The 24,161-nt window shown below is 40.3% G+C and overlaps 1 protein-coding gene across 1 annotated transcript in view; it reads right to left on the bottom strand.

The window, feature by feature from the left end:
- LOC124595550 (glycerol-3-phosphate phosphatase-like) overlaps positions 1 to 19,850 on the bottom strand; it is a 64,914-nt gene extending 45,064 nt beyond the window's left edge. The window contains exons 1-2 of the mRNA XM_047134330.1: positions 19,707 to 19,850; positions 19,443 to 19,603 (exon numbers count right to left, since the gene is read on the bottom strand). Of these exons, the coding sequence (XP_046990286.1) occupies positions 19,443 to 19,603; positions 19,707 to 19,794 (249 nt within the window). The 5' untranslated portion in view covers positions 19,795 to 19,850. The remainder of the gene's footprint in view (positions 1 to 19,442; positions 19,604 to 19,706) is intronic.
- Positions 19,851 to 24,161: the final 4,311 nt, after the last annotated feature.

Genomic DNA, 24,161 nt, shown 5'->3' with positions numbered 1-24,161 from the left:
GAGATGCAATATTTAACTGAAGCAGATATTCTAAGTTAGTTGGTTTGGGGTATAAAGGGACCAAATTATGGGTCATCAGTCCATTTTTCCTCATGCAAATAAGGCTCAAATTAAAACAATTCCCAAAAGGAGCTGGGAAAGGAAAGGTGTGGGAAACTAATGGGGAACCACACAGAATGAAAAAACAAAATAATGTAACCAAAATGTACACTAAAAGGAAAAGTAGTAGAAGGTATTAAAATAATATAGCAGGTAGCCGAGGCTGCCTGATCACAAGAATAAAAAAGGATGAGCTAGACACTCTACAAGATACTAAAATCTCCAGCTTAAAAGAGAAGGTGAGACGAACACCAAGGTAAACAAACAACAAAGAAAAAGTGAGGGAGAGTTAAAATGGGGTGAGGATGGAGGCCTGGAAGAGAAGGCCACACTCCCGTCCTTGCATTGTGTGATAAAAAACCTCCCTTATGAATAAAACGTAAAACAACACCAGCCATTGAAGCACTGTCACCCAACATCGGAGGCAAGGTGGTGGGAGGGTTAAAAGTCCGCTGCAGAGCAGCTAAAGTAGGGCAGTCCAACAAAATGTGGATGACTGTCATGTGGGAGCCACAGTGACACTGAGGTGGGTCCTCGTGAAGGAGGAGGTGACCATGTGTTAGAAAAGTATGGCTGATGCGGAGCCGGCAAAGGACAATGGTGCCCGTGCAAGTGACTTGCATGGATGACCGACACTCATTTGCTGTCTCCTTGTTAACATGTAGTTTATTTGGTGTAAAGAGGGTGTGCCACTCAGTATCCCAGATCACAAAAATTTTATGTGGAAGACCGATCAGAGATCAGTCTCCGGCAGGCCAATCTCCAGAGTCGGTTTACCAGTAGGCTGTTTGGCCAGGCTGTCAGCAAGTTCATTACCTGGTACCCTGACATGTCCTGGGGTCACTGAACATCCACTGTTTCCAAGGGCATAAAGAGACTCATGGACAGTCAGCACTAAAGGATGGCAAGGGAAGCACTAGTGAAGAGCTGGTAAGCTGCTTAAGGAGTCACTACAGATGGAGGAGGACTCTTTGGCATAGGTGCGGATGTGTTCCAGAGCATGAGAGGCATCTACCAGCTCTGCACTGAAAACATTGCAACCATCCGGCAAATAAGGCCAGTCACATTCTGTGTCAGCTGCTACTGCAGAACCACTTCTTTTTGACATCAGCTCTACGTATGTTTTCTTGAATTCTGCATGAAGGTACTTCTATTTGTTTCCGGCATCTTACCTGCAACCAACGTAATAATATTTCAAAGCCATTAACGCAGAACACAACAGCTCTCCTTGCAGGATGGCTGCAGTGTTTTCACTGCAGAGTTGGTAGCCATATCTCACACTCTTGAGCATATCCATTCCTGCCCAGGGGAGTTCTTTGTCATCTGTAGTTACTTTCTAAGCAGCCTACAAGCTCTTGACTAGTGCTTACCTCGCCATCCTTTGGTACTGACTATCCAGGAGTCTTTGTATGACCTTGGCAACAGTGGATGTTCAGTGACTTTCATTTGGACCCCATGATATGTTGGGATTCCAGGCAATCAACTTGCTGACTGCCTGGCTAAACAGGCTATGAATAAACCAACTCTGGAGATTGTCTTGTCGGAGACGGATCTTTGATTGGTCTTCTGCCTCAAAGTTTTTGCAGATATTCTAAAATCTGAATGACTTGTAGACTACTGAACATGATAACTAACAGAGTTAAGTTCAGGTGCAAAATTACAAAGCAGCACTCCATGACCAATCAGAACTTACTCCACTATAACAGTTGCTGTGAAAATAAAGTAAGATGAAACAGTCACTAAGGGGAAGACAAAAGGAAAATAAATGTGTCACTGCATTTTCTAGAGAAACTGGATAGTAAAAAGTGAACACTTGGGGCAGCTGTTGTAAAGGTCTTGATATAAAACAACATTAAGTAAAATAAGCAGAGATTATGAATATTTAATTTGGGTCTTCAGTTGGTGAAAAATTTAGTGAGCTTTTCTCCCTATCAAAATATATCAGTGTGCACAAAGAACAAAATATCTTACATGCTGGCTTGCACTATGAAAGAATTCGTGAAGATAGGTTCAGACAATACTCTCTACAATTCGATAAATGTATGACCTCACTAACTGAGTTATTTTTTAGTTAAACAAAAGAAATTATTCTACTGGGCTATTGTGAGATTCTCCTACAGGCTTCAGTTAGGCAGATAATGAAATAGTCCTACAAGTGAATACTTCTTCCATCTGAGTGATTCCAAATCCACCACACTGACTTATTACATCTGCAATGATAGCTATTTCTTCTTTTGAGGCAGAGCCTACAAACAGATGCAAGACACTAGACAGTTACATGCCAACTCCTATGGCAATCCATGCATGGGCCACGCATAGAAATCTTTTCTACTATATCAATCCTAAAATCCACTCAAGCAGTTTATATTCACTAATGACATCTTTATGGTCCGGACAATCTGAACACATTCTGACCCATTCAACTCAGCTGATCCTTCTCAGTTCAGTAAACCACCTTATTGAATATTAACTTCTGTTTTATTTTTCCTTTCATGAGAACTTATAATCATAACTATTCACCAACACATTACTTGCTGTCACCTGCTTTGCATCAAAAACTCTCTTCCACATAGCCTGCCAAACCATGAACACTTCATATCCACAGTGACAAGTAAATACTCCCACAGTATGCTGTTGAGCTTGCCATAAAACAGCATCTCCTTCATCACATGTACCTCTAAGGCCCATAATAACTGAACCACAATCACTGACGGGATTTTACAATCTCCTGTCAAGCTATGTATTGAAGAAAATCCTACACAGCCTTCTTCCTATCTCACCCAAAACGGTGTTCATGCACCTCCACAACATATGTTGTTATTTTAGTGCAGGGCTTCCAAACTCATATGCCCTATCTGATTTATGATACAGTCATTGTAAAAGATAATAAAATGTAAATTAAAAATAATAAACTGATAAAATGCTATATATTACATGTACATGAATAGTTGTACAACTGTAACACTATGGAAAAAGATACAATACGGGTGATTCTGGAATCAGTTGCTACAATTGAAGCTTATGTCTTCTCAATTTTAAAAACTTAAAAATGTAGTAAATGTATTGCACCTTGTGTGTCCTCACTCGAAACAGAGCACAAGCACTGGTTGTTTAAAATTAAATTGCAACTACTCACAGAGGTCCAGTGAGGGATGTAATTATCATATGGTAGGGAAACTTGGTAGATATGCCAATATGTTCAGGTAGGACCAATGACAATGGAAAAAATTTGTTCCACTTTTGGCCACCAGGTGTAAATCTGGCACCGTGATGGAAGAAAGACATTTAGAAATGTTTCCATGTCATGCATTAGGAATGGGACAAGGGCAGAAAATGTCAAACAAGTGAGAAAGGCATAATGTTGAAGCAACAGATCTAATGTGTCTCTGGTAAATGCTTTCTTTCAGCTATCCCCAGAGCCAGATTCAGATCAGGTGATCTTGCAGGCCATGCATCTGAAAAACCTCTGTAGATAACACGTTCAAGGAAGGTTGCATTAAGCAGATCTTTCACGGTGCGAGTGATATGTGTTGCCCCACCTTGTATGAAAACTGTGGTTTCCACACAGTTGCTCTCTTTTGAAGCAGGAGTCATATGTTGTACATGGAGATCTCAATAATGGGCAGACATCATGGTACGCCTGACAGGCCCTCTGGGTGTATTCTCTTCAAAGAAGCACAGACTGAATATAAGGTTGCTTGTGAATCTATACTACACAGCCACATATGGTGAGTGCACAACATGCTCTGTAACAGTACCCCAAATCCAGCAGTTCTGTGCATTCACTGCTTTCTGTACTGTAAAATGTGGATCATGACTCCACAGAACATTGCCCAGCTACATGTCTTCAACTTTGATCCATGGCATAAACTGCAGAGCCAGTTCAGAAAGTGCTGCGGATCATGAGGTTTCAATTGATGTTCTGTCTGGATCAGTGTAAAATAGACAGCGAAACTTTCCGTACTGTTGACCATGGGATAGGCAATTTTCATGACACTGCACAATCCCTAGCACTATCTGGGTATGTGCTGCATGGCCAGTTAGAGCAATAGCAACTTTGTCAGTAACTTCCACTGGGATAGGAGACCTTCCTCTTCTAGGTGCCACACAAAGGTCACCCGTGTTTTCGAATTTCATTATCATCTTATTTAAACCACATAATGTCACTGACTCTCGCCTCAGACCTTTCATTCAGCAATACTCCAAGCACCACTGTAATTACTGCCGTTCACATAAAATAGTTTTGCTAACAGTGCATAACCTCTCTCCTTGACAGCTATACCGTTCACTCACGTTATGGCCTCTCAAATGACTACATGGATGTCATACCGTCACACAGTGTATTGTCAGATTTGCAACTGGTGGCCAAAACTGGAACAATTTTTTTCCCAACATAAATCAGTTCCACATTAACACATTAACATATTTACCAAGTTACACTGCCATATGATAATTATAGCCTACAATGGACCCCCATGAGTAGCTCCACGTTAATTATAACCACCCAGATCTAGGCATACCTCCCCCCATGAACCATGGACCTTGCCGTTGGTGGGGAGGCTTGCGTGCCTCAGCGATACAGATAGCCGTACCGTAGGTGCAACCACAATGGAGGGGTATCTGTTGAGAGGCCAGGCAAATGTGTGGTTCCTGATGAGGGGCAGCAGCCTTTCCAGTAGCTGCAGGGGCAAGAGTCCGGATGATTGACTGATCTGACCTTGTAACACTAACCAAAATGGCCTTGCTGTGCTGGTACTGCGAACGGTTGAAAGCAAGGGGAAACTACAGCCGTAATTTTTCCCGAGGGCATGCAGCTTTATTGTATGGTTAATGATGATGATGTCCTCTTGGGTAAAATATTCCGGAGGTAAAATAGTCCCCCATTCAGATCTCCGGGCGGGGACTACTCAAGAGGACGTCATTATCAGGAAAAAGAAAACTGGAATTCTATGGATCGGAGCGTGGAATGTCAGATCCCTTAATCGGGCAGGTAGGTTAGAAAATTTAAAAAGGGAAATGGATAGGTTAAAGTTAGATATAGTGGGAATTAGTGAAGTTCGGTGGCAGGGTTATAAATACAAAGCCAAATAGGGGTAATGCAAGAGTAGGTTTAATAATGAATAAAAAAATAGGAATGTGGGTAAGCTACTACAAACAGCATAGTGAACGCATTATTGTGGCCAAGATAGACACGAAGTCCACACCTACGACAGTAGTACAAGTTTATAAGCCAATTAGCTCTGCAGATGACGAAGAAATTGAAGAAATGTATGATGAAATAATAGAAATTATTCAGATAGTGAAGGGAGACGAAAATTTAAGTCATGGGTGACTGGAATTCGGTAGTAGGAAAAGGGAGAGAAGGAAACGTAGTAGGTGAATATGGATTGGGGGTAAGAAATGAAAGAGGAAGCCGCCTGGTAGAATTTTGCACAGAGCACAACTTAATCATAGCTAACATTTGGTTCAAGAATCATAAAAGAAGGCTGTATACATGGAAGAAGCCTGGAGATACTGACAGATTTCAGATAGATTATATAATGGTAAGACAGAGATTTAGGAACCAGGTTTTAAATTGTAAGACATGTCCAGGGGCAGATGTGGACTCTGACCACAATCTATTGATTAGGAACTGTAGATTGAAACTGAAGAAACTGATAAAAGGTGGGAATTTAAGGAGATGGGACCTGGATAAACTGAACGAACCAGAGGGTGTACAGATTTTCAGGGAGAGCGTAAGGGAACAAATGGCAGGAATGGGGGAAAGAAATACAGTAGAAGAAGAATGGGTAGCTTTGAGGGATGAAGTAGTGAAGGCAGCAGAGGATCAAGTAGGTAAAAAGACGAGGGCTAGTAGAAATCCTTGGGTAACAGAAGAAATATTGAATTTAATTGATGAAAGGAGAAAATATAAAAATGCAGTAAACGAAGCAGGCAAAAAGGAATACAAACGTCTCAAAAATGAGATCGACAGGAAGTGCAAAATGGCTAAGCAGGGATGGCTAGAGGATAAATGTGAGGATGTAGAGGCTTATCTCATTAGGGGTAAGATACACTCCTGGAAATTGAAATAAGAACACCGTGAATTCATTGTCCCAGGAAGGGGAAACTTTATTGACACATTCCTGGGGTCAGATACATCACATGATCACACTGACAGAACCACAGGCACATAGACACAGGCAACAGAGCATGCACAATGTCGGCACTAGTACAGTGTATATCCACCTTTCGCAGCAATGCAGGCTGCTATTCTCCCATGGAGACGATCGTAGAGATGCTGGATGTAGTCCTGTGGAACGGCTTGCCATGCCATTTCCACGTGGCGCCTCAGTTGGACCAGCGTTCGTGCTGGACGTGCAGACCGCGTGAGACGACGCTTTATCCAGTCCCAAACATGCTCAGTGGGGGACAGATCCGGAGATCTTGCTGGCCATGGTAGTTGACTTACACCTTCTAGAGCACGTTGGGTGGCACGGGATACATGCGCACGTGCATTGTCCTGTTGGAACAGCAAGTTCCCTTGCCGGTCTAGGAATGGTAGAACGATGGGTTCGATGACGGTTTGGATGTACCGTGCACTATTCAGTGTCCCCTCGACGATCACCAGTGGTGTACGGCCAGTGTAGGAGATCGCTCCCCACACCATGATGCCGGGTGTTGGCCCTGTGTGCCTCGGTCGTATGCAGTCCTGATTGTGGCGCTCACCTGCACGGCGCCAAACACGCATACGACCATCATTGGCACCAAGGCAGAAGCGACTCTCATCGCTGAAGACGACACGTCTCCATTCGTCCCTCCATTCACGCCTGTCGCGACACCACTGGAGGCGGGCTGCACGATGTTGGGGCGTGAGCGGAAGACGGCCTAACGGTGTGTGGGACCGTAGCCCAGCTTCATAGAGACGGTTGCGAATGGTCCTCGCCGATACCCCAGGAGCAACAGTGTCCCTAATTTGCTGGGAAGTGGCGGTGCGGTCCCCTACGGCACTGCGTAGGATCCTACGGTCTTGGTGTGCATCCGTGCGTCGCTGCGGTCCGGTCCCAGGTCGACGGGCACGTGCACCTTCCGCCGACCACTGGCGACAACATCGATGTACTGTGGAGACCTCACGCCCCATGTGTTGAGCAATTCGGCGGTACGTCCACCCGGCCTCCCGCATGCCCACTATACGCCCTCGCTCAAAGTCCGTCAACTGCACATACGGTTCACGTCCACGCTGTCGCGGCATGCTACCAGTGTTAAAGACTGCGATGGAGCTCCGTATGCCACGGCAAACTGGCTGACACTGACGGCGGCGGTGCACAAATGCTGCGCAGCTAGCGCCATTCGACGACCAACACCGCGGTTCCTGGTGTGTCCGCTGTGCCGTGCGTGTGATCATTGCTTGTACAGCCCTCTCGCAGTGTCCGGAGCAAGTATGGTGGGTCTGACACACCGGTGTCAATGTGTTCTTTTTTCCATTTCCAGGAGTGTAGATACTGCTTACAGGAAAATTAAAGAGACCGTTGGAGAAAAGAGAACCACTTGTATGAATATCAAGAGCTCAGATGGAAACCCAGTTCTAAGCAAAGAAGGGAAAGCAGAAAGGTTCAAGGAGTATATAGAGCGTCTATACAAGGGTGATGTACTTGAGGACAATATTATAGAAATGGAAGAGGATGTAGATGAAGATGAAATGGAAGATATGATACTGCGTGGAGAGTTTGATAGAGCACTGAAAGACCTCAGTCGAACCAAGGCCCTGGGAGTAGACAACATTCCATTAGAACTGCTGACGGCCTTGGGAGAGCCAGTCCTGACAAAACTCTACCATATGGTGAGCAAGATGTATGAGAGAGGCAGACTTCAAGAAGAATATAATAATTCCAATCCCAAAGAAAGCAGGTGTTGACAGATGTGAAAATTACCGATCTATCAGTTTAATAAGTCATGGCTGCAAAATACTAACGCGAATTATTTACAGATGAATGGAAAAACTAGTAGAAGCCAACTTTGGGGAAAATCAGTTTGGGTTCCGTAGAAATACTGGAACACATGAGGCAATACTGACACTACGGCTTATCTTCGAAGCTAGATTTAGGAAAGGCAAACCTATGTTTCTAGCATTTGTAGACTTAGAGAAAGCTTTTGACAATGTTGACTGGAATACTCTCTTTCAAACTCTGAAGGTGGCAGGGATAAAATACAGGGAGCAAAAGGTTATTTACAATTTGTATAGAAACCAAATGGCAGTTATAAGAGTCGAGGGGCATGAAAGGGAAGCAGTGGTTGGGAAGGGAGTGAGACAGGGTTGTAGCCTCTCCTCGATGTTATTCAATCTGTATATTGAACAAGCAGTGAAGAAAACAAAAGAAAAATTCAGAGTAGGTATTAAAATCCATGGAGAAGGAATAAAAACTTTGAGGTTCGCCGATGACATTGTAATTCTGTCAGAGACAGCAAAGGACTTGGAAGAGCAGTTGAATGGAATGGATAGTGTCTTGAAGGGAGGATATAAGATGAACATCAGCAAAAGCAAAATGAGGATAATGGAATGTAGTCGAATTAAGTCGGGTGATGTTGAGGGTATTAGATTAGGAAATGAGACACTTAAAGTAGTACAGGAATTTATTTGGGGAGCAAAATAACTGATGATGGTCGAAGTAGAGAGGATATAAAATGTAGACTGGCAATGGCAAGGAAAGTGTTTCTGAAGAAGAGAAATTTGTTAACATCGAGTATAGATTTAAGTGTCTGGAAGTCGTTTCTGAAAGTATTTGTATGGAGTGTAGCCATGTATGGAAGTGAAACATGGACGGTAAATAGTTTAGACAAGAAGAGAATAGAAGCTTTCGAAATGTGGTGCTACAGAAGAATGCTGAATATTAGATGGGTAGATCACATAACTAATGAGGAGGTGTTGAATAGGATTGGGGAGAAGAGAAGTTTGTGGCACAACTTGACTAGAAGAAGGGATCGGTTGGTAGGACATGTGTTGAGGCATCACGGGATCACCAATTTAGTATTGGAGGGCAGCGTGGAGGGTAAAAATCGTAGAGGGAGACCAAGAGATGAATACACCAAGCAGATTCAGAAGGATGTAGGTTGCAGTAGGTACTGGGAGATGAAGAAGCTTGCACAGGATAGAGTAGCATGGAGAGCTGCATCAAACCAGTCTCAGAACTGAAGACAACAACAACAACAAAATCTAGGCATATTATAGGCTGTTCTTTCAAGTGTTCTCATACAAAGTAGGGCTGAAAGACGGACATACACCAAAGCATTACACACTAATAAGTTCTGTTAATGGATGAGAAACCATGAGTATAAAAACTGTGCCCCATTCATAGGCAAAATACAGGAAGTCATTCTATCTCAATGGCTGGAAGTAGCTATGCATAGATGGTTAATTTGTTTTACCACCTATAGCTTGTTTCTCCTCACATTTAACTACTTATCACCCCAATGACACATGATTCTGGCCCTCAACAAGAAGATTACAGTATGTAGGTGGACTTAACAGTTTGCCCCACTAGGTACGGTATACACCTGCTTTGTTGTTGCCTCCACTAATTTAGTGCCCTGAATTCTTACATGCCGTTATAGCCCTCTAACCTTAAACAGTGTATTCAAAGGAAAGTTGCCAGGCTAGACTGGACAGATTTCTCTGCTGGGTAAATTCACTAGGTGGCTTGTAGTGCACTCATGAAATCTGAACAGATGCCAAACTTTTTGGTTTCAATACATCCCATCTGCTCCACAACCTTGGTTATAAAGTGGACAATAACTTTTCAAGATTTTGTTATCTTGGAGCATTCTACAATGTCACAACATTAGGGGAAAAAAAGAGCACAGGAAATGTCTTTTAATACTCCCTGGAAATGCAAACACTGTTCCTTCATCTATGGGTGTTTATGCTTATTAATAGAGGAAATGAATTTCCTGCAAGAGTCTGCAATCACTGTGAATAAATTTGAATAATTCTGTAGCAGCTGAGGACTGAAGTTATCCTTCTACATTAAATCTTTGTTGAAGTTTTAACACTGACAGAAGACACCAGTCTCAGTTTCAAACTTTTTCTTTCCAGTCGTCCATGAATTAAAGCAAGTGGCAGTTTAACTCGCCATTCATGTTACGACAATACCAATGAAAAAGCAAGGAGGACTTGCTTCTGAAATATTGACTTTGACAGTTCAGCATGTACCATTTAAGACTATGCACAGTGCACAGAAGTATAGGCATGCTAAACTACCTTCAAATGTAGGAATAGTAACAGTTTATTGGAGATCAAACAGAAAATTGTTGGCCTGCTGCAAAAGAAATTATCAATCGTGGGAGGACCACTGAGATTCCTAACGGATGTCTCACAACCTCATCATTTAAATGGCTAACTACAGTGATAAGCTTTGAGAATATTTTTTGCAGCTTTCCACAGAGAAAGCATTTAGAAGTATAAATACATGATGGGAATTCTTGACATTTATTACACATTCTAAATTAAAAAATCTCAGCAACATTTTATTACCTTGTAATTAAGGACAAGAAACTTTTTCTGAATCACATATCTAAACAGTAAAGCTAACTGGGAAGTTAAGAAGAACACTTCAAGAATAAACAAGTTCTGGACTGTCTTGCTTAGCAGCCTCAGAATGAATGTCCTGCTCTAACATCATCAGTTAAGATATAATCCTCCTCTAACATCATCAGTTAATATCTATGTAGTTAATTTTATTTACATGGTTATATGATGCAAAGCACTATGAAAACAGTATTCATGTTGACCTATTAATTATTTTAAATGGTAAATATGTGTAACTAAAAGGAAGAGTACAGTTAGTTGTCACATTTCAATCCATCTTTTTCCACTTCCTTGCTCTATTACTATGCTGCGCCATCAGACTGGGCAATTATAGCAATAGAAATTTCAAAATGTACCAGAGTTATAAAGCATAACTGTTTATGATCTGCATGAGACATGCAAGTAAGAACAGCCTTCATGGTCAGCCCATGGTGCAAGTGACAGCTGAACTCTGAAAAACTGCTATATTACTCGTGATATCAAGGTGTACTGACCAATGCCACCACATTAGCCCAGACGGGCCTCTATTAAATTGCTATGTACCTTGTCAATGACATATGATTAAGGACTTCTGGCTGTGCATTGCTGCCAGGGACCTTGCTTCTGCAACTCTCAAGTGTGGTGAGGTGGTCAGGTTGCTGTAAATACAAAGCCCAGAAAACTCAAGCTTTTGTTTACCTTATGAATAGTATCTCCCCGAGCTTCTCATTGTTTAACTACAGACATTGTGTTTCTGTTTTAGGGTTGGAGAAGATCGCAAAATTGTCCAAGAAAAGGAAAACTCAAACTGGTCTTTTAATCACATACAATATACTGTTTATGAAAATAGGATGGTACCCTAAGGGACATGATTTCCCTTTTAAAACAATCTGACAGGAATTCCAGGACTTGATACATGCTGTAGGACCTATACAAGAAGGAAAGTAATAAAATGAGCAGCTGTCTTAGGAAGCCCCACTGATCTAGCTCCAACTGGTACTGTATGAATTTTGGATATAGAAAAATATATCTACTATGTGATGCCTGCATTGGCAAGCAGGGTTAGGTTATTTTAGGTGAAGAGATCCCTCATGCATCTGTACTGGAAGTTACAAACGAGCTGTCTGGATCCAAGAACACAGACTAGATGGCTGTCCTCAATTCACTCTTTCCTTCACTGCTATTCAGAGAAATGCTATGATAACCAGTTGAATAAGCTTTGTACTTTTCTGCTTTCGGAAAGGATATTAAGATCACATCTCACCATAGTCTGTGACTGTTTTATTTTCTAAATGCAGATGAAGAGGGTAAAGAATGACCTCTATACCAGCCTTTTAGGTGTTGCAACATAGTGTAATGCTTTATGTCCTTGCCAAGTGTTGCTGATTTCTCCTCTCAGTGATGGTTCTGTGTTGCTGAAGATGGGATGCCGGCTGGCTGCCACTTATGCCATTGTCTGAACTATATCTGTTTGATTTTGAATTATACCAGTAACTAAACACCTCCCACCTTACCACGAAATCTTACTGATGGTCTCCCAGTTCGATATGGACTGATTTTTGATGGGAGGTTGACATCGTGATCCCCCATTTAATTTCTTAAGAATTTGGTGGGTATTGTTAACCAATAATCTGTGAGGTTCTCAGCAGTTAGTTGGTACATGAACCTATGCAGAAATGCATGCCTGCCCTAGTTTGAGGAATGGTACACTTCATTCCACTGGGGGAAAGAAATTTTGTACATGGCCAGAAAACTTCAGGAAGGATGCATCAGCAGATTGGAGGATCATGGCCGTAATATGATCCAGCCATTCCTGGACACTGTGATGGTGCTCAATTGCTGCCAGCTGGTTGTGCAATATTCAGCTAGTTTTGCTAAGCATTCTTGAAAATGGTTCATTTTTTTTAACATTTCCCAATCTACCAGCATCCTTTCATTTCTGGGCAGTGCCCAATGTGTCAGATGTATCTAGATTGGCATTTCGTCACTAACATGTAAGCTGTTGTCATTTCTCAATGAGTAGTATCTACCAAGACAGCAAGGCCTATTGGAAAATGATTAGATAGAATTGCTGAAATTGTGTTCAGCCCTGTGTTCAGGGTGCATAAAACTGCTAATTGCACGAGTGTTTTGAAAGCTTAACTTCAGGGTCAGATAGTTTTCCAGACCACATAAAAATGAACTGAATGGGGTGCCAAGGTCCACGAGGGTCTTGTGGACTACAGGACACATATGGTCACTATATAAGGCAGCTTCATCAAAGAAGAAGCTATCTGAAAGCTATTGTTGAGGACAAGGGGAATGCAGTAGTTATTCATCATAAGCACGCCACACTACCTGTAGATCTTTCCACACTCAGAAAGTTCTCTCTGTGGAGGGAAAGGGCAGTATTTTTCAAATGTGTTGTTAGAGACAAAGACACAAGAAATGTGTGCGACAAGCTTAATTCTTCCACAAAAGTTTTGAACACATTTACATTCCACTGTAATGTATGAGATTTCGTGTTGTTCCCACCCTGCTGCTAAACTGGTATGCCTATGGCTCTTGGAAATTTTGATGAGTGGCTTTCTGGTTCCTTTAAGCACTTAGTACAGTCCAAATAGTCATCATTGGGCATAGTTATCATTGGGCATGTCAGATATTAACCAAGTAAGACAGTCTGACAAACTGGTGATGTTTTTCTAGCTTTGTGCATTTCTATTATTTTTCTGCCTTCCCAGAATGAAGGGGATGTAGTAGCTGATTTTTCTAAACCTGCCTTTAGAGTTGATTTTGGTTTACTACTATCTTCTCCTTTCATTAGTTCCTAATGGGAATACTGATTCTGTTTTAAGCACGTCTTTACAGAAACATTCAGACTTACAAGTTCTGCTTTTAGTTTCTACTGGTATTTGAGTAATCTTTATGTTGATGCTTTTTGAGTAAAAAATACAAATAAAAATGTGAATGAAACTGTGTGCTAGAATGCAACTCAAACCCAGAACCTAGCCTTATGCATGAAGTGCTCTTATTGTATATACAGGCATAACTCACAACCTCAGTCCTACTTCCCAAATTTCACAGTACCTCTCCTGCAGACCTCACTGGACTTGCATCCCAGGAAGAAATGATGTAGTTGAGAAATGGATTAGCCACAGTTCAGAGGTTCTTTCCAGAATGAAACTTTAACTCTAGTGAAATGTGCACAGTTTTGAAACTTTATACAAACTGAAACTGTATGATGGACTGGGATTTGAACCAAGTAACTGTGGGAGTGGGTCACGAGTTATGCCTGGATAGCTCAATCACTACGATCACTGTCCATGAAAAGCAAGGTACGGGGTTTCCTGGTCTGACACACAGTTTTAATCTATCAGGAAGTTTCAAAACAGTACACACTCTGCTGCAGAGTGGAAGTTCCATTCTAGAGACAATGTATGTGAAACAGCCTGGTCAGTTTTATAATATTCTGCATACAGTATCCTCTATGTTACCTTATCTCGTATTTTCTTCTCCGCAATGAATTCTGAGCGCACACAGTTTTATATGACATGCTTCCAAGAATAGTTTATGCAGTTCAGTGGTGATTTTTTCCTGTTTGTGTGTGTTGTTGTTATACTTACCACAGGTTACTTGGCCATTACAAGACATTGTAGTACTGTTATACTACTGGCATTTTTAACACCTCAATGGGCTGGTCACACATAGTTGCACTTTACACAAGAAGAAAATAATGTATTTTGTGTAGGTGGTGCTGCACAGCTTGTAAATATTGGAAAAAAGTCATATTTTAGAGCCACCAAGAGTGCTGATGAAATACATCTTTTTTTTTTGGAATATGCCATTGGTTCTTGGAGGGACACAGATATATTAAAAACTTGCATAAACATTATTAATATTCCACAATGGAAAATTAGTACTTTTTATTCAAGTTTTTAATTTTAAAATAAATCTTTATTATTACCACTTTGGTCTACTCATCATCATTGGTCTACTCAGCTCACATTCCAAATAAAAATACCATCATGAATCACTGAAATTGCTTAAAATAGTGACATGCATTAATATATCTCAATTTTTTTAAAAGATCTGAAGAGCAGCAGCATGTTTCGTTACAGGTTCATTTAGCAGGTACAAAAGCATTGCGGGAATGGTCAGCTACCTCCAATGGCAATCCCTAATATAGAGGCATTCCGCGTCATAGTATGTTCTACTGTTAAAGTTCCGACAGCACATGTACCTAAAACAGTCGACCATTACATTGCTTCCTCCTACATATATATCTTACATAAAGATCATCAAGATAAAAATTAGAGAGACTCGAGCCCATATGGAGGCTTACCAGCAATCGTTCTTCCCAGGAACTATATGTGACTCCAACAGGAAAAGCGGGATGCAACATCACAATCTGCCACAGTGTGTATGGTGGTTTGAAGATGTAAATGGTGTCAAGCAAAGTTTTGGGTGTCTAATAAAGAAACCAAAGCCAGACAACCTCCTGACACACCTATACCATATGGATGTCAAGGGTCCATTAATGGCCATAACTCTTAATAGTGGACAAATCTTCAAACTAATCATAAAATTTCTTACCGTGTGGGCATCTCAATATAGGACCAGGCAGAGCTGCTTTATAAAAGACTCACTGTGGAGTACAATTTTACAGAAAATCCTACAAGGTTCACCAGTTTCCATAGTGATTTCCTGGGAAGAGAATCAAAGACTATTGAATATGGAAGATTAATAACCCAGCTACTTACATGTTTAGCTGACTGATTCAGATGTTCTTATTTGAATTTCTATAAAGTATAGAATATTTTATTTATATTAAAATTGTAATAATTAATTTGAATGCTGTCCCAGGAATAGTTCCTGACCACTTGGATTCCAAAATTAATCAACTGGTATATGGGTTCTAAAAGAATGGCTATGGGTCACATGATATGAAGTCAGTGTACTCCGAAAAAGGAAACATGAAAATGTAGAACATTCATGTGATGAGCCACCCATTGCGTTCCTTCCTCTTGGCATCTACATCTACATCTACATTTATACTCCGCAAGCCACCCAACGGTGTGTGGCGGAGGGCACTTTACGTGCCACTGTCATTACCTCCCTTTCCTGTTCCAGTCGCGTATGGTTCGCGAGAAGAACGACTGTCTGAAAGCCTCCGTGCACGCTCTAATCTCTCTAATTTTACATTCGTGATCTCCTTGGGAGGTATAAGTAGGGGGAAGCAATATATTCGATACCTCATCCAGAAACGCACCCTCTCGAAACCTGGCGAGCAAGCTACACCGCGATGCAGAGCGCCTCTCTTGCAGAGTCTGCCACTTGAGTTTGCTAAACATCTCCGTAACGCTATCACGGTTATCAAATATCCCTGTGACGAAACGCGCCGCTCTTCTTTGGATCTTCTCTATCTCCTCCGTCAGACCGATCTGGTACGGATCCCACACTGATGAGCAATACTCAAGTATAGGTCGAACGAGTGTTTTGTAAGCCACCTCCTTTGTTGACGGACTACATTTTCTAAGCACTCTCCCAATGAATCTCAACCTGGTACCCGCCTTACCAACAATTAATTTTATATGATCATTCCACTTCAAATCGTTCCGCACGCATACTCCCAGATATTTTACAGAAGTAACTGCTACCAGTGTTTGTTCCGCTATTATATAATCATACAATAAAGGATCCTTCTTTCTATGTATTCGCAATACATTACATTTGTCTATGTTAAGGGTCAGTTGCCACTCCCTGCACCAAGTGCCTATCCGCTGCAGATCTTCCTGCATTTCGCTACAATTTTCTAATGCTGCAACTTCTCTGTATACTACAGCATCATCCGCGAAAAGCAGTGCTACATAACAGAGTCCTGGGAAAATGAAGTATAAAATCTATTTTCCAACATCCTAAGAAGATGGAGGAGATGCTATGCCCTGTTAAGGACACTCATGCCCTCATGATCCCTGTGATTTACAACATCCCTTGTGAGCGCGGAAGCAATCACATCGGTCAGTCCATCCACACTGCTTCCACCACTGTACAGAACATCTATGACATATTAAAAATTGAGAACTGGAGAAATCTGCATTGCTGAGCACAGCATCACAAACGGACATAAAATACTATTTGACAAAATTTAAGGTCTGTCCCAGGCTTCTACATAACAGGATTCTGTACTTAAAGAGACTGTAGAAATAAGAATGTGTGAGAATATCTTCAACCGTGACAGTGGATACCATATTAGTGGTGCATGGAAGCCAGCTCTCGATGCAGAGAAGAGCCAGAGATATTTGTTGCAATGTTTCCACTACAGCAAGAAAGGTAGCACCACCACCTCAGGTGCTGACACTATCTTCAAAAGCATTATGTACTTACCGACCAATCAGAAGCTGTCTATGGGCTATATAAGGCCACCAAAGCAGCAGTTTTGACAGTCAGTTGCTCCCAATGACAGTGATGGAGGTAACTGTCAAAAGGTTGAGGTTTACCCTGAACTCATAAGAATTAAGCTGTTCGTTGTGAACTACTGGCAAGCCTGTTCCATTATATTCCTCGCTGTGATTTGTAATGGTGTGTTCAGACCCTTTATCAGTATACATGAATCTTGGATAAGCATTATAGTTTTTGAAAATCCATCCCATATTTGTGGTAAATCGTTTATTTAATTCAACAATTGGAGTGGGCCACAATGAGACACCATATTTAACTTAATTTTGTCCACTGCTGTCACTGTTGCTTCTGTGGCTATGTTACTTGCATAAAATAAAAAAAGGACCACCTTCAGTCACAAGTAGTGATTTTTATTTCAAGACGTGAAGCATTTTGAGCCTGGGATCTCATCTTTAAGTGCTTGATCAGTCTACATCGTAACCAGGAGTAACCCAAATTCGAAAAATGATATAGACTGATCAAGTGGCTCAAGGTAACCCAAGGGCACAAAATACATGTATTGAAATAAAATCATGATTTGTGACTGAAGGCAATTTGTTTTTTATTTTCTAATCACATTTAACATTTCCTCACTCCAACCTTAAGTTACATTCCCACTGTAGCAGTGTTTAAGACGACCCGCTCTGTTTTGTTATGGTAAGATATGATTTGATCCATACAAAGAGATACATTTAACACCTTAATTATTTTAGCATCCCTAGTAAAACTACATTATCTGAACAATCATAGGTTTTGTCAAAATCACAGAACATGCCAAAAGGATAAAATTTCTTATAGTATTAGCAAAACAGGATTTGTGAGTATCATACCATGCTACTGCAGACAAGCCTTTGCAGAACCAAACTGATTAGGGTCTGGTGTCACAGGTTACTGTCAGTAAGGTGGTTCAATATTTTCATATGCACTACCATATGAAAATATTTTGAGAAAGCAGGAAGGATGGAGATGCGGTTACAATTAGAGAACATATTTCAGGCTTTCTGAACTATACCTTTAATCTTTTACTGAAGAAAGGCACTAAAGGGGTTGTGGACATTATCATTGGCTTAAGGTTTCAGTACTTTGGTTCAAATACCATCACATTACAGCTTTAAGTAACCCAATAATCTTGGTGGGCTCTGTTTAACAGTTCAACTGGCAAAACTGTCATCTGCTATGGAATACACTCTGAACATCTAAGTAAATACAATAAATCTCCTTTCTACAGTCCACTATTCTTGCTGTGTTTTTGGCAATAACAACCAAAATTATCTTTGATGTGTTCTTGAAATTTTGAACTTGTTGTCTATAGTATTTACTTTTTAAGTCTTTGTAAAGCTAGACATTTACTTTCAACAAAGCTTTCTCCCTGTAACATGACAGCATATGTTAACCCATGATGCCACCCTTATAATCAGATTCCACAATAATTGACCTTCATCTCTTATAAAGTATGGGCTAACTAATTTAAAATGTAACAATATTTTTGGGACAGAAATTTATTTACTACATGTCACTATTACATGTCTTTCCATTATTTGTTCACTAAATTCGTACTGAATAACATGCCTGAGTCAGTATTTATGGTTCAAATGGCTCTGAGCGCTATGGGACCTAACAGCTGTGGTCATCAGTCCCCTAGAACTTAGAACTACTTAAACCTAACTAACCTAAGGACATCACACACATCCATGCCCGAGGCAGGATTCGAACCTGCGACCGTAGCACAGTATTTATGATTCTGTGAAATCGTTGTTTTTCCTTCTTAACTGTAGCTGGCTGTTTTGTATGCTTTATTGTCCAGTTTGGCCATCATTGTGAGAGAGACTATTTATTACGGAACACGCACCTACTTCATGTAAAACAGTGGAAACAACTGTTCATTACTTCATACTTAATACAGTACATTAAATTAGTTATACAGAAAAATCATTACTAAACGTTTAGAACGATGTCTCACTTAAATGAAAACGCGGCGATTAATATTTCGAGATTAAATAGTACGACAAACTTGGGCAAAAAATGTTTTCAAAGCTCTAATTGTGATTGAACACTTATTATATGCTACACAGTTTTCTTTTTCCTTAGTTTCCGAAGTGAAACGAAGTTGCTTCTGTTTTCAACTGATGTATGAGAACAATTGATAACGATCGATACATGAACAAATAAATGGGTGGGTCGCTCTGTGTATGTATCATTTAACTGGTTCGCTGGCGTCGCAAGTAGGTCTACATCAACATCTGTTTTACGTGCGATTACTTTCCCATGCACAAATATTGCTTGCTATGGTAAACTACACAGTAAATCTGTGAAAACTCTTACTGCGGTTAAATTGCTGGACTTTATTGCAAAGAGTCATTGGTTACTGAACTGCACTCTTACTTACTTTTTCGGCCTGAAAACCTAACTTTTTACATTTCTCTGCAGCTCCATTTCTAGTTTTGCTGCTGTTGTTAGTAATGAAGAAAATTCTTTTTCCCATTTTCCTAAAACCATTCATTACTGTTTCCGATCCTTTGATCAAATCATCTTCAAGCCATAAGACACCTACGTTGTGGATGAACGGTAACAGCTAATTTAGTGATCAGGTTGAACGACTCAAACATTTTGTACGCATCAGAAATAAAATGATGTGAATATATAGAATTACCATCACAATCTGTTAGAATGGTATTGAATGACTTGAATAAACTCTTAATTGCATGAGACGTCATCTCAGTCAGTTTCAACGCCCTCATTTCTACTTCCTACATGAAGTCATCCACTAAACATTTTCACACCGAGACCGGGCTGAAGCAAGGTGCATCTTTGGGCTGCAGATACTCATTAGTCATTTGTCAGCTGCGACTACTGCTGATAATTAAAATTAAAGACGTAAAAACGTTGGATTTTTCTTACACAGGCATTGAAAATTTGCACATGCATATTTCCACTGTCACCTCCAGGTCCCACTCTGTCTGCTAGTGTTGTCGGAAGTTTTGCTGACACTAACTCATATTAGCGTCTAATGAAGGAATATATGTGGACGTTAATTTGGCTGTACGTATTTTAGCTTAAAAAATTTACCGAGGCGTTAACAAAGAGAAAATGGGTGTCTGAGTTTTGGATTAGAAATGTATTTCTCGTAGAAATCATTTGCAAATGTCAAACTCCCTAAATTACCTGCAGGAGACGAAGTGATGTTCGAAAATTACTTTCGTATGAGTAAAATAATTTGTAATTACAGTGAAGGAAATACAGCAACCAGCAAGAAGTTTTCTTGATATGATTTTATTACACCATTACTATTTTCTGGCCTGAGCCCATCGTTAGATGATAGCGTTGACTTCTTGCAAGTTTTACATTGGTGTCCTAAAATGATGCATAGTTAAAAAAATAGATTTACATTTATGTCCTAAAATTTAACAATGTTTTTGTGATTACATCATATATAGATATGCAATATGCATTGTACTTGCTTCTTGACGTATACATTATGTAAAGGAGGGTTTTTCTGGAACCAAGCACAATGTATATAAGTGTAACACTATGTGCCACAAAAACTTTTATATTTTAGGACACAAATGTAACATTAGCAAGAAGTCAACTCTACCATTTAATGATGGGATCAGGCCTGAAAGTAGTAATAGTGTAACAAAATCATTTCAAGAAAACTTGTGGCTGATTGCAGTGTTTCCTATAGTGTAATTTATGAAAACAGCTGTGGTGCTCTCCACCAAAAATGGATAAAATCATTTTTAATTCCTTTTAACCTGTATTTCTTCCTGTACACAAAACTGAAATACGCGTATATGTCACGCCAGCTAGTGTTACGCTGTCTGTCAACAGTAGATACTCTTTTCGCCACTGTAATATACTTACTGCTCTCTTGAAAGAACAGTTTCCCGCTTTTTATATGAATAGCCATTTGCTATTTAGAATACCTACCAGAGAGGCATTTATGAAAGTTAGGCTGTTATATCAACAGTTCCTGCACAAACATCGAATCAGATCTTGATAAGGTTTCAAAGTATCGCAAAGATTGACAACTTACTTAACATGTACAGAAATGTAAAACTACACATCTCACAACATGGAGCAGAGTAATATCTGACTCCAGTGCCAGTCAACTCCCACAAAAAGCTGTGTGCAATAGTTTGAACAGATGTGAAATGCAATGATAATTTGTGTTCAGGTAAAGCAGGTAGCAGCACTGAAAAAATACGATCTCTCTGCAAAAGAGACTGCTTACAGCATTTGTGGATAATATGTTTGAGTATTATTAAAATTTGTGGGATCCATGTCAACAGGCCTAACAGGGGATATTGAACGTATATTAAGAAGAGCTGCATGAATGGTCACAGGTTTGTTTGGTTCATGGGAGACCTTTACAGAAATGCTAAGAAACCAGTATTGCCTGACAGTTGAAGACAGACACAAAATTATTCCACAAAAGCCTGTGGTACTGACGATATTTCAAAAACCAGTATTAATGGAAGACTATTGGAATATAGCTCACACCCATATGTTATATTCCTCTTGGAACTGCAAAGGCAAGATTACTTTAACTATATTTACATCTACATTCGTAGTCTGCACACCACTGTGAAGTGCATGGCAGAGGGTACATGCCTTTGTACAGTTATTAAGGTTTTTTCCCATTCCATTCACATAGGCAGCTCAGGATGAATGACTGCCTAAATGTGTGCATGCACACTGTAATTAGCTTGATCTTGTTTTAACAATAGGAGTGATAAGTAGAGGAATTGTACTATATTCCTGGATTTATCACTTAAAGTTGGTTGTAGAAACTTCCTAAGTAGGATTGTCTATCATTAAGCATCTGCCAGTTCAGTCATTTCAAGTTTTTGTAACATTCTCCCGTTGGTGGAACAAACCAGTGACCATTCATGTTTTCCTTCTTTCTGTCTACATCTACATCTACATCCATACTCCGCAAGCCACCTGACGGTGTGTGGCGGAGGGTACCTTGAGTACCTCTATTGGTTCTCCCTTCTATTCCAGTCTCGTATTGTTCTTGGAAAGAAGGATTGTCGGTATGGCTCTTTGTGGGCTCTAATCTCTCTGATTTTATCCTCATGGTCTCTTCGCGAGATATATGTAGGAGGGAGCAATATACTGCTTGACTCCTTGGTGAAGGTGTGTTCTCGAAACTTCAACAAAAGCCTTTTGAGACACAAAGAGTTTTGTGTACTTCATGTCGTATTTAGTTCAGGGGGCCACCACACTTTGCAAACTCTCCAAATCAATTATATAAAAATGTCAAGTTTTGAATCGTAAACTGATTGAATTTCCTTCGAATTATACTAGTGAAATGCAGTCTGTCACCTGCTTTACCTACAACTGAGACTATACGATCGTTTCTTTTCACATCTCTACAAATTGCTACACCCAAATGTTTGTATGAGTTGAACGATTCCAACTGTGACTCACTGATACTGTAGTCACTGGATGCTACGCTTCTTCGCTTTGTGAAGTGCATAATTTTATATTTTTGAACATGTAAAGCAATTTGATAATCTTTGCACTGCTTAGATATCTTATCAAGATCTAACATACTTTTGTAGCTTCTTTCTAACACTATTTCACTATGGACAACTGCATCTGAAACATCCCCTTTGAAAAATTAATGAATTACTGTGCTGGTAAACCCCTTGCATTATTTGATTTTCAAACAGTTGAGTGAAACTGAACGTACTCAGACATTACTCTCTTTACATATTCTGATCAACACTAAACTGACACACAATATTTTTAGCGCAACGCAATCTGACTTTCAAAAATTCCTACAAAATAATGGCCGTGACTAACAATAACCTATACCTTTCATGAATCACTTACCTCACAAAAACCTTCGTTACTCGAACTACTGCAATACGGCGAGCGCCAAAACTTCCAGCTAAATAAAATATTCTAACTACTGAAGGCACTAACTACTGATAGGCACAGTTAGCAAATGAAAGATTTTGATAGAGAGCAAACAATGTATTTACCTTAATAGTGTTCAAAAGTCATAATATACCTATATATCAGTCCATGACATCCAGTCTTACAAATTTACTCTCTCTGATGGACACACGTCCAGATCATCCGCTCTCAAAACTCCACCATCTCACTCCCCACATCCACCACTACTGGCGGCTCACCTCCAACTGCACAATGCTACACGCTGTTAACAGCCAACTGCCCAACACTGCAATAGCAAATTCCAACAATGCAAACCAGCCACAGACTGCACACAGCACAGTCAGTGATTTTCATACAGAGCGCTACATGACGTTACCAACATAAAAACCTAAACAGCCTACTTACATAGCCCCCATGCTCCCCAAAAAAAAATTTACAAGTTTTTTGAGCAGTGGACAATACAGATTTGAAGAAATTTCTCATAATTACAATAACAAAGAAATCAAATGCACACACTTATTGATACAATGTTGGTCAAAAGCTAAAATATTCTCACAGTCCATAAAGACAGTCCTGATCATTCATGACAGTAAAATTGCAAGTGTTTTTTTTCTCAAAGTCTGAGCAGTAAAAGAAAACGCACACGGAAGTAGTGGATTTCCATGCAGTCTTGAAGAAGTAGTGTTGTCCTTCCAATAGAAAGACAATGCTGACTCTTGACATGCAGAGAGGTAATGGGCCACAACAGAGCAAACCCACAGCAGAGTCAGTCGAAGTTTTGAAGAATATTGGTAGGTAGATCATCACAGAGCAGACCCACTGTAGTCCTGGTAGAGATCATGGTATTGGTGGGCCACCAGAGGTGCAGATCCACTGCAGTCCTTGCAGAGATAATGGTATTGGTGGGCCAACAAAGATGCAGACCCACTGTAGTCCTTGTAGAGACAGCCAGCAGCCATCTGTTGCGACTGTGCACGTGCACAATCACCATTGATGAGTCTTGTCCATAAACCAACACTTGTGCACTCACAAAGTTTTTGGAATTGTCCTTAGAACCAGCAATGCTGTTAACCAGCCCCTGCTGAATTATTAAAACAGGTGCAAACACTAACAGTCCCAACTTCTCACATATTGTGCATATACTGTGACCAACAGAACTGTGTGCAGTGAAATGAATGCTTAAAAGTTACTTAATTTG

Source organism: Schistocerca americana, chromosome 2 (assembly GCF_021461395.2).
Source record: "Schistocerca americana isolate TAMUIC-IGC-003095 chromosome 2, iqSchAmer2.1, whole genome shotgun sequence".
NCBI lineage: Eukaryota > Metazoa > Arthropoda > Insecta > Orthoptera > Acrididae > Schistocerca > Schistocerca americana.
The sequence above is the reverse complement of the archived record's forward strand: the minus strand, read 5'-3'. Positions and strand labels throughout refer to the sequence as shown.